We start from the raw sequence: 9,500 nt of genomic DNA, 5'->3' as shown, positions 1-9,500 counted from the left end.
GGCTCTAAAATTAATTGTAACAAGCGTCACGATGGAAACTTAGGGCGTTGGCTGATTCCCTGTTAAAGTGTATATGCCGGTTTTTTTTTTATTTGCTTGATCGAATCTTCTTGTTGTTCTCGTATGAAAATCGAAAAAATAAATTCGCTATCGATTTTTCTTCCCCTCGTTTGAGGCGGTCAAAGACGTGAAATTTCACTTCCGGGTGTGTACAATACTAGGGATAGTGGACCTGTGACGTCAATACAAGAACGCCACTTTCGCAAGATTCTCTGTTTCACTTTTTAACGTCTTTCGTGTCGCTGCAGCCGTAAACAACGCACCGCAGTACCATCTTTCTTCCTTTGCATAAAGAAAAACACTGAAACAGAGAATCCGCGAAATTGGCGTTCTTGTATTGACGGAAAAGGGAAGAAGACGCACACGTGAAGTGCGTGGGAAACGCTAAGAACGGGAAAGAAAGTGGGAATCGCTCGCGCACGCGAAGTGCGTTGGAAACGCTAGGAAAGGGACAAGATCGTTCCCAGAGGCCGCGTTCCGTTCTGCCGCTGGCCTGAAATTTTCCCCTATAATTTTCAACGTTTTCCCCTGTAGATTACGCCACTTTTAAACTTATTTTCCTCCATTTGGAATTGTAATTCATTTGATTTTTTATTTTTAATGTATGAAGGGTTGAGGGACTTTTTTGCCACCCGATTACTTTGTACTTGTGTTAAAAAACCGGTGCTTTTAAGTCGTGAAAGCAGGGCTTTTAAAACGTCTTCGTATCCTCTTTGCCGGAGGGTTTAATGTGGCACACTTGGGGTAATTTAACAACAATTTAAAAAATAGGCATTTAAGGTAGCTCCATTGAATTATCACTGACAATATGGCGCGCGCTTTGTTATGCATGGAAACCCAGTTTTCTCTTGTTTTCTTTCTATCAATCAGTATTGGAGGTAGCCAATATGTAATAATAAAAATAAAACTGTGATGTCCAGCCCTCCCTGGTAGAATAATGCTTTTAAGTCTTGCCTTAAAATAGTACTCAAACAGAGGCGTTTTGACAGTGTGTACTAAGGTTTGATTTTAATTTTTTTTACCATTTCCTTCGGTGAAATCCTCTGAAATTTTCACAGCGGACAGTGCCTTCGGCAGGAAAATATTTAAAGAGCAAAAAAGGCAAGGGGTTACAAAAGCAGATTCTTTGCTTTTTTGTAGATTTGTGGCTCTTGCATAGCAGTTGCGCAACTGAGACTCGTCTTATAAATTTTTGTCTAAATTGAGTTCTAACTAGAGCAAATTATGTGAAAGCACTATGCCAGATTTCAGGACATTTCACCGCACGAAACACGAAAAACGCTTTCTTTAAGTTAAAGATTTACTACATTGCATAAGAAGTTTACCGCGGTATTTGTGTTTTGGGGGAATTTATTTTGCTATCTATAGTCCCTTAAAGGGGAAGTGTCACCAATTTTTTGGGTCACTTTGAATAGCCAAAAAAACGTTTTTGCATTGATGGAATGGTCAAATTAATGATTCAGTTGTGTTAGCAATAACCCTACTAGTGCACAGAAACTAGGATTAATTATCTTTGGCTACGGATGGCTAGGATGGAAATGGATTGCAATTTAAAAACATTGGCCAATTTTTCAAGTTCATCCTTTTTATTGTAGAGAAGTCGCTAAAAACTGATTTTAATTTGTTCTTTCTCTGAGGATTCACTTAGTATTTTATCCCCAATGCTCTTAGAACAATTTCATGTTAGAAAAAGGTTCTTGGTCAAATACTTGAGCTGTTTTGACCCTGAGGGAATTACGTTAATTTTTATAATAACCACTGTAAACTACCATAACTATTTGAACCGAGTAATAGAAGACGCATGATCGAGTTTCGTATCATTGCGTGTAAGATTTACATTCTGACGAAAATAGAACGATGTCTTTTTTGCCCTACCGTGTTTTTCTTGTGTCTTTTAACTTTGATAGTTTGGCTTTTAATTGAAAGGAATGGCTGACCATGATCCTGCTCGGTATAGTTAATTTTTGGAGAAAAAAAGCTTGCCGGAATAATTTCAGTTGCTGGAATTTATTTTTTGCGATATACGTAGACTGACATATTCTTTTCGTTTCCCAGAACGCAACTCCAAAAGCGATATAGCATCACTTTCCTATGTTTTATACTTAATTTCTATATAATAACATGACTTTTAAGCCTAGTGATTTACAAATCATCATAATTTTGTATCAAACTCTGTCTCCACCGGTGCTTGGTTTACCGTCCTCGTCAAACCAAATTTCCTGAAAGTGTGTTTTGCGGCTTTACGAAAGGCACTCACTCTCCAAAAATATATCAGAGGATTGATGCAAGAATTGGCGAAGACGAGCGCAACGGCCATGCAATGTGCTGCTGACGTTCTCATGTCCTCTTTTTCTTGCAAAGCACTTATTCCTGATGTGATGGCGAAGGGAAGATAACTTCCAGCAAAGGCGGACACGAGAAAGAGCATCGTGTTTGTGGTGTGCCGATATCGGGTCATATTTTGTTGGTCTTCCAAAGTCAACTGCTGAATTTGTGCATTGTGTCTTCTAACAGTTTTGAAAATGACAAAATAACAACATGCGTCAGCGACTGCTATCAAAATGAAGAGCACTGTCAGTGCCTGGTTCACAAGTCGATTTCGCACTCCAAACCATAAAATTGTTATCCACGACACCCATATCAACCAGTAGATAATTACGATAACGAGTACACGGGTGGTTGTTATTAACTCCGTATATCGAAGGTGAAAGCGAAGGGCGAGATACCGTTCGAGGCTTATGGCCGACAGCGTAAGGAAAGATGTTCCGCTGAAGCTCCAGCTGGCATAAAAATGGATAAACACAGCATAGCAATATTGTTCCGTTCGTCCCAAAATGAGCGAAATTTCTGCGACGATAAACGAAGGCTGCGACGAAAACCCAACGAAAAAGTCCGAAATTGCTAGCGAGCAAAGCAAGATGTTTTTGGGCTCCTGGCGAAGAGATGGATTCAGCCACATTACTAAGATCAAGAGTGCGTTCAACGCCAATGTCGAAAAAGATGTTACAACATTAAGCATACAGGCAACAATCGCCGTTATCATATAATAGTGTGGTAGGCTTCCTCGAGCTTGCATGTCCAGGAATGGCTCGAGAGTCTGACACATCGATACGGTGTCCATTGTGTGGTTTTTAAAACCAGAACTTACAAACCCGGCGTCGCTCGCCATAACTAAAGAAGCTGTGTCACTCTTGCATTTAATTATTTGTTTCTCGTAGAGTCCTGTACTGCATTATGAATATGCTCTTAGAAAGCAGCTGTTCAATGTCATTTAACCTTTCAAGTGCGGAAGCCCTACTAATACGTGCGATTATGGTTTAATAACACTTTTGAAAAATGCCTATTTTGAAAGAATCCTAGCCTTTTTAATACGCTGTGTAAGAGCATTTAAACACTACCAAAGGCTTTTTAGCTTTGATTAAAAAAAAAAATTAAAAAACCCAGCAACTTCACCGTGAAAAGCACATCATTTTAATGCCATGCTTTATTTCACTGCGTCACAGTGTATTTAATCATATGCATGAACATGTTCCAATTTTCCGTCAATTCACTGAGCGAGGAAACAAAAATACGGTACGTGATCCGATAAGCAATCAGGAAATTTTTGTCTTGAAATAAATATGTTGTTATTTCTTTGATTAAAAAGAGATAAGAAATAGAAAACTATAAAGGATGCGAAGTCTCTTTGTAAATGGAATTATTGAATTACTCATTTCTGGTGCTTAATTATTAGTGCAAATGATAATTACCCTAAAAATATAAACCCTTTTAATAATGCGTCTGTTTCGCAAACCCAAGATCAGTAAAAAAAAAATTAAAAAAAAAAAATTAAAAAAAAAAATAATAATAATAATAATAATAATACACAAGAAAAAAGAAACAAAGAAAAAACCAAAATCCGTATTGTTTATACTTTTTACTGCTCAAATAAATAATGAATTTTCCTTACATTTGTTCACAAGACGCTGTCACGCTCAAAAACTGAAACTTATGGCCTCCAACAACGTTGCAAGGCCTTTTAGTCAATTTGATTAAATTTCTCTGCAATCATCTTTATATTGGAACGTTCAAATTGTGGATTGAAGACGAAGTATTTTAAGGATGTTGGCACAGGGACATCAAAACGTACGTTTGATCTGTTCGAAGGCCTAAATATCAGATTTTTGGATAACATTGTGAAAATCAACAGTGTTTTGTTGGTAAAATGTCAGTTCAGAGTTTATACATTTGTATAAGTGACGCGCGGAAAGTTATTATCTGAAGTATTGCTGGATTTTTGAAAAAGGGGCCGCTCAAGCCAGGCGTCTTTGAGTGTAAGGTGCGAATCGTTTTTCGTCGATCAAAATCGCCAATGTGAAGACATAAGGTCATCTAGCAGAGGCGCCGGGGTATTTTGAAACATGTGGGAGGCGAGGGGGACCCATCATACACCAAGCCAAGCGCATACTATATACCCCCAATCAAATTTCCTAAAATGTCCTTTGCGTGGTTTGTTCGAACAAGCAAACTCTCTTTGCAATCTTAACAGTGTCTAGAGTTTCTGTGTTTGATTTGTGTCAGTGCATAAGTAAGCAGTTGTTCAGACGATCCTGCTTCATGGTGCTTCTTAGGTAATTCTTGGGTCGTCGGAGGACAGAAAATATACACTTTGAAGTCGCCGAGCTACAGGTAATGTCGCATACAACCTTAAGAGTTTGCGGACCTCTCCTAGTAACGTTTTGGTGACAGGGGGTTTGTTGCAAGCTTTGTACATGGTTCTTATGTTTGTAACCTGACGTATTTCGTCAAGCGCAATCCTGATGAAACGCTTTGTGAAAAGATCACGAATCTGAATATTTTGTCCAACCAATTTCATGCTACGCTAGCGACATTTTCGGTACCGAAACGTGGGAGGGGGGAAAGGGTGTGCCCCCCCCCCCCCCCCCACAGCCTCCCCTACCCTCCACTGCTCTGCCTCCTATGTTTAGTCTTCGTTTTCTTCCCTCCTCTCAGTCTCCTTTCTCAACCTTCTCTGGGACAAAAAAAAAACCGTGATTCCGTTCGGTCTCGTTTCACAAAAAGTGTTCAAGTTTTCATCGGCCATCTTTTCAAGACTTCGGCTAGATTTTTCGCCGAAATGTTACAAATCGTAAAAAAACGGCTGTTTGATCTTCTTGGCCGCTTCTGGGTCTCTCCCAGAAGCGGCCAAATGTGCTTCGGTGTCATTCCACGTAAAGTGCTCGTGTTTTCATCAACCACCTTTTGAAAAATTCGGCTAAATTTCCTCCTTTCTGGGGGCCCTGTTGACAGACGAAAAGAGATAGGAGAAACGATTAGAAATCAAGTTTACCTCGAAAATGAGACACCGTTTTAGACGTGCCGTTTCGGTCCATGTTTCAAAATGTCAATATAAGTTTTTACCAAGTTGCCAAGCCTTCAGGTAAGAAATACTTTGGATCATGAGCAGTATCTGGTTTTGGATATGCTCCATAGCATCATTAGTCTTCCTCGCAGCCGTTTTTAGTGTCGTCACGCAACGCTCTTCCCCACTAACGGCCGTTAGTGGGGAGGAGCGTTGCGTGACGACACTAAAAACGGCTGCGATGGAGACCATAGCATCATAGGATTATACAGGTTCCTTGTAAAGAAATTCAAAATATGGTCTTGTATTAAAAAAAAAAAAAATGGGGATTTGGGTTTTCCAAGAATAAAACACACTTAGTTGACCCTTAAATGTTGATCTCAAGATTTTACAAGAATCTAAGACATGCCGCAGACTTTGTTCAAAGAGATGCTTTTCTATTTTGGATTCTGCACCCAATAGACTACAGCTTATTTTAAAAGAGGATGGTGATATCCCATGAAAATCCCATGTTAAATAAGCAGCTTGAACACGCCGACCTAACTCTTTCGTTTTAATCATGAGGTAATTTCTGTTATACGTTAATGTCTTGCTGTTTAATTTTGTTTAAACGGGAAGTATCACAAAAATTTAATGTCATTTCAAAACCCAAAAATGTTTGTCGGACAACAGAAACAAAAAAATGATCGACTAGTTTTGTCATAAAATATCATCCCAGTGCAATAAAATTGTCGATTAGTGCCTTTGACCAGAGACAGAGTAAGCCGGTATGGATTGAAACTTGAAAAATATTAGGCTAATATTTTTCAAGTTTTCGTATTTTTGTTTCCAAAATGCGCTAGAACAGAGTACGAGTTGTTCCTGTCAAGAAATGAGTTGATTTCTCTCCTCTCGTTTTTCTAGAATTATTTTGTAGCAAAGTGAAGGTCTTAATTCATCATTTTAACAAAAGAGGTCAAAAACCGCATGATACTTCTCTTTAATTATTCATACAATTTTGTGTGATAGCTGTAATTATTTTAGTTGTTTATAATGGGTTTCTCTTTGTTTTTTTTTCGGGTTTGTGAAGTCAGTATTGTTCCATGTCTCGCGCATTTTAATACTTTCCGTTTATTTTAAAATATGTAACATCATTGCTAGCATAAATTCAAATCACGACAGTAAACGAACTCACAACTGATTATGATCGTTAAACGATCGAAACATGTCTTGTTACAAACTCAAAGTGGTTGTTCATTTTTTAAAAATAATATCTTGTCTACTTAATTTATCAAGACCTTTTAAATCGTCATAAATTTGTCTGAGCGTTTGTTTCCACCTGGTCCACCTGCCTCATCAGATGAATTCTCCTTAAAGTGTGCTTTGCAGCTTCTCGAAATTCGCTTACTCGCCAAAAATAAATCAAAGGATTGATGCAAGAACTGGCGGAGACGAACGCAACGGCCATGCAATGGGCCGCTGATGTTCTCATGTCCTCTTTATCTTGTAAAGCACTTGTTCCTGATGTGATGGCAAAGGGAAGATAACTTCCAGCAAAGGCGGAAACGAGAAAGAGCATCGTGTTTGTGGTGCGTCGATATCGTGCCATATCTAATCTGTCATGTAATGTCCGCTTAATTTGTAAATTGTGTCTTCTGACGGCTTTGAAAATGTTGAAATAACAGAATCCGTCAGCGATTGCTATCAAAATGCAAAGCACTATCAGAAAATAACTCAAGAGTCGATCTTGCACTCCAAACCATAAAACAGTTATCCACGACACCCATATCAACCAGTAGATAATTACTGCACTGACCACGGAGGTGGCTGTTATCAACTCCCCATATCGAAGGTGAAAGCGAATGGCGAGATACCGTTCGATGCTTATGGCCGAAAGCGTCAGGAAAGATATTCCACTGAAAATCCAGCTGGCGTAAAAATGAATAAACACAGCATAGCAGTATTGTTCCATTTTCCCCAAAATGAGCGAAATTTCTGCGGTAAGGAATGAAGGCTGGGACAACAAGCCAACGAAAAAGTCCGCAACCGCCAACGAGCAAAGCAAAATGTTTTTCGGTTCATGTCGAAGCGATGGAGTCAGGCACGTTGCTAAGATCACGATTGTGTTCAACAGTAATGTCGCGCAAGACGTTATAACGCTAAGGGCACAGGCAGCAATCGCCGTTATCACGTAAAAATCTGGTAAATTCTCTCGGATTTGCATGTCCAAAAATGGTGCGAGAGTTTGGCAAATGCTTCCGTTGTCGTTCGTGTGGGTTTTGAAACTCGAACTTTGAAATCTCGTGTAGTACGCCATGACCAACAAAACTTTGTCCCTCGCGCTAATCACTGTTTGTTTGCACTTTCTGTCCGATACTGCTTCATGAATATGCCTTTTTGTTAAAGGGAACAGGTGCTTTGTAGGCTTGAATGACCCACTCATTAATTGTTAGCGTGCGATGAATACTTCAATGACCTATTCATTTTTAAGGACGCGTGCGATTGGTAGAGTTACGGAATAATAATAGAAACTGATTGATTGGTGAAAATTCATCATAAAGGCCCACTCATTAATTGTAAGGGCGCGTTAAATAATTCAATGACCTATTCATTTTTAAGGACAAGTGCGATTGGTCGAGTTTACGGAATAATAATACAAACACTGATTAATGAAAATCCATCATAAAGGCCCATTCAAACGGTTTCAACATTAGCTTAAACATGCGTGCAACACTTGCATGTTGAATCAAATTTTGGGAGCGTTTTAACAGGTTGTTCAACATTGTTGAAAGTGCAAAAAATGCTGAAAGCTCGTTGACATTTGACATGACATTTTTTTATTTACACTCTCCATTCTTATTGTTACATAAGCACAAAATACAAAAGTCGACTTTACTAAAAAAACATAGACTAACACGCAGCTTAAAAATATAATTCAAATAGGGGAGAGGAGAGTAGAGGGGCACCTCTAGTAAAACTAATACTGTGCCCCTTTAAAGGAAGTAAATTGATAAGAAAAGTAACAAAGAATAGAAAAAAAATAAGAAAGATATAGGAGAAGGAAAACAAAAAACAAAGAGAAATGAAAATAATTAGAATAAAGTATCATTAATGATGAGCAAGAAATGTATCATCAATATTGAGCAAGGTAATATTTATAGAGTGCTTTCCTAAACATTCTTTTAGTAGGTTTGTCCTTAACTTTCTGAGGAATGTTATTCCAAGAAACAATTTCCTATTACGGTTGAAAGCGTGTTGAAAAAACTATAAATAGGTTTAAATTTTCATTCTACAGCCATACAAGATTTCCTTTGTTCACGAAAATGTTGAATGGTGTTGAAGCTGCTTGAACAGTCAATTCAACATTTGTGGGTTATCCGCGGTGTAATATAATTGATTCGTTTTCTTTGTTTTATGGACTATTGTCAGGGTAAGGTTTATTGGTGAGGATGTTTTGCTCCCTTTCTTTTACCTTACCTGTGATTAATAGATTATATTACACCTAGACTGCAAGCAGTCCCTTCCTGGATAGTCGAGAGGTCGCGCGAAATAGCCGAGCGCGAAAAAAATAGAGTGATCGAGCGGAAGGGGGCTTGGGGAGAGGCAGAAAAAAGTCTCTTCTCGTTTATTTCTCCTCGCTCCAGTCTCGCTGCGCTATGAGCACACCATCTCGACTAACCAGAAAGGGACTGCTTGCAGTCTATATTACACCGGAGATGAGCCATATTTAAATAAATGTAAATATTTGAAAAAAATATTTCGAACTGCGGATGAAAGATCAAATAGAAGATAGATCCTCGAAATTACCAAGCAACTTAAGCAGTTGCGAAAATAAAGCCTGAAAAAAATTCAGGCTTGAACAGGATTCGAACCCATGACCCCTGCGACGCCGGTGCAGTGCTCTACCAACTGAGCTACCATGCCAATTGGGAGCTGGTCATATTGTTAGTTCGTAATATACCCGTGAAGGATGAATAAATAAATGTCACAATATGACCACCTCCCAGTTGGCTTGATAGCTCAGATGGTGGAGCACTACACCGGCATCGCAGAGGTCATGGGTTTGAATCTCGTTCAAGCCTGAATTTTCTTCAGCCTTTCTTTGCGCAACTGCTTAAGT

The 9,500-nt window shown here is 38.8% G+C and overlaps 2 protein-coding genes and 1 long non-coding RNA gene across 3 annotated transcripts in view; all 3 read right to left on the bottom strand.

The window, feature by feature from the left end:
* Nucleotides 1-9,500, bottom strand: part of LOC146472221 (uncharacterized) — a 160,568-nt gene that overhangs the window by 139,899 nt on the left and 11,169 nt on the right. The gene's annotated exons all lie outside the window — the stretch shown is intronic.
* Nucleotides 1,408-3,352, bottom strand: LOC146472224 (adenosine receptor A3-like). Its single transcript, XM_085119619.1, has one exon. The coding sequence runs from the start codon at nucleotides 3,227-3,229 to the stop codon at nucleotides 2,213-2,215; it is 1,017 nt and encodes a 338-aa protein (XP_084975745.1). The 5' UTR covers nucleotides 3,230-3,352; the 3' UTR covers nucleotides 1,408-2,212.
* Nucleotides 6,414-7,701, bottom strand: LOC146472223 (adenosine receptor A3-like). Its single transcript, XM_085119620.1, has one exon. It carries the CDS (start codon nucleotides 7,695-7,697, stop codon nucleotides 6,690-6,692), a length of 1,008 nt encoding a protein of 335 aa, XP_084975746.1. The 5' UTR covers nucleotides 7,698-7,701; the 3' UTR covers nucleotides 6,414-6,689.

Source organism: Pavona decussata, unplaced genomic scaffold (genome assembly GCF_977016875.1).
Source record: "Pavona decussata unplaced genomic scaffold, jaPavDecu1.1 SCAFFOLD_100, whole genome shotgun sequence".
In the NCBI taxonomy this organism is placed as follows: domain Eukaryota; kingdom Metazoa; phylum Cnidaria; class Anthozoa; order Scleractinia; family Agariciidae; genus Pavona; species Pavona decussata.
Note: the sequence above shows the minus strand (reverse complement) of the source record. Positions and strands in the feature narration are given on the sequence as shown.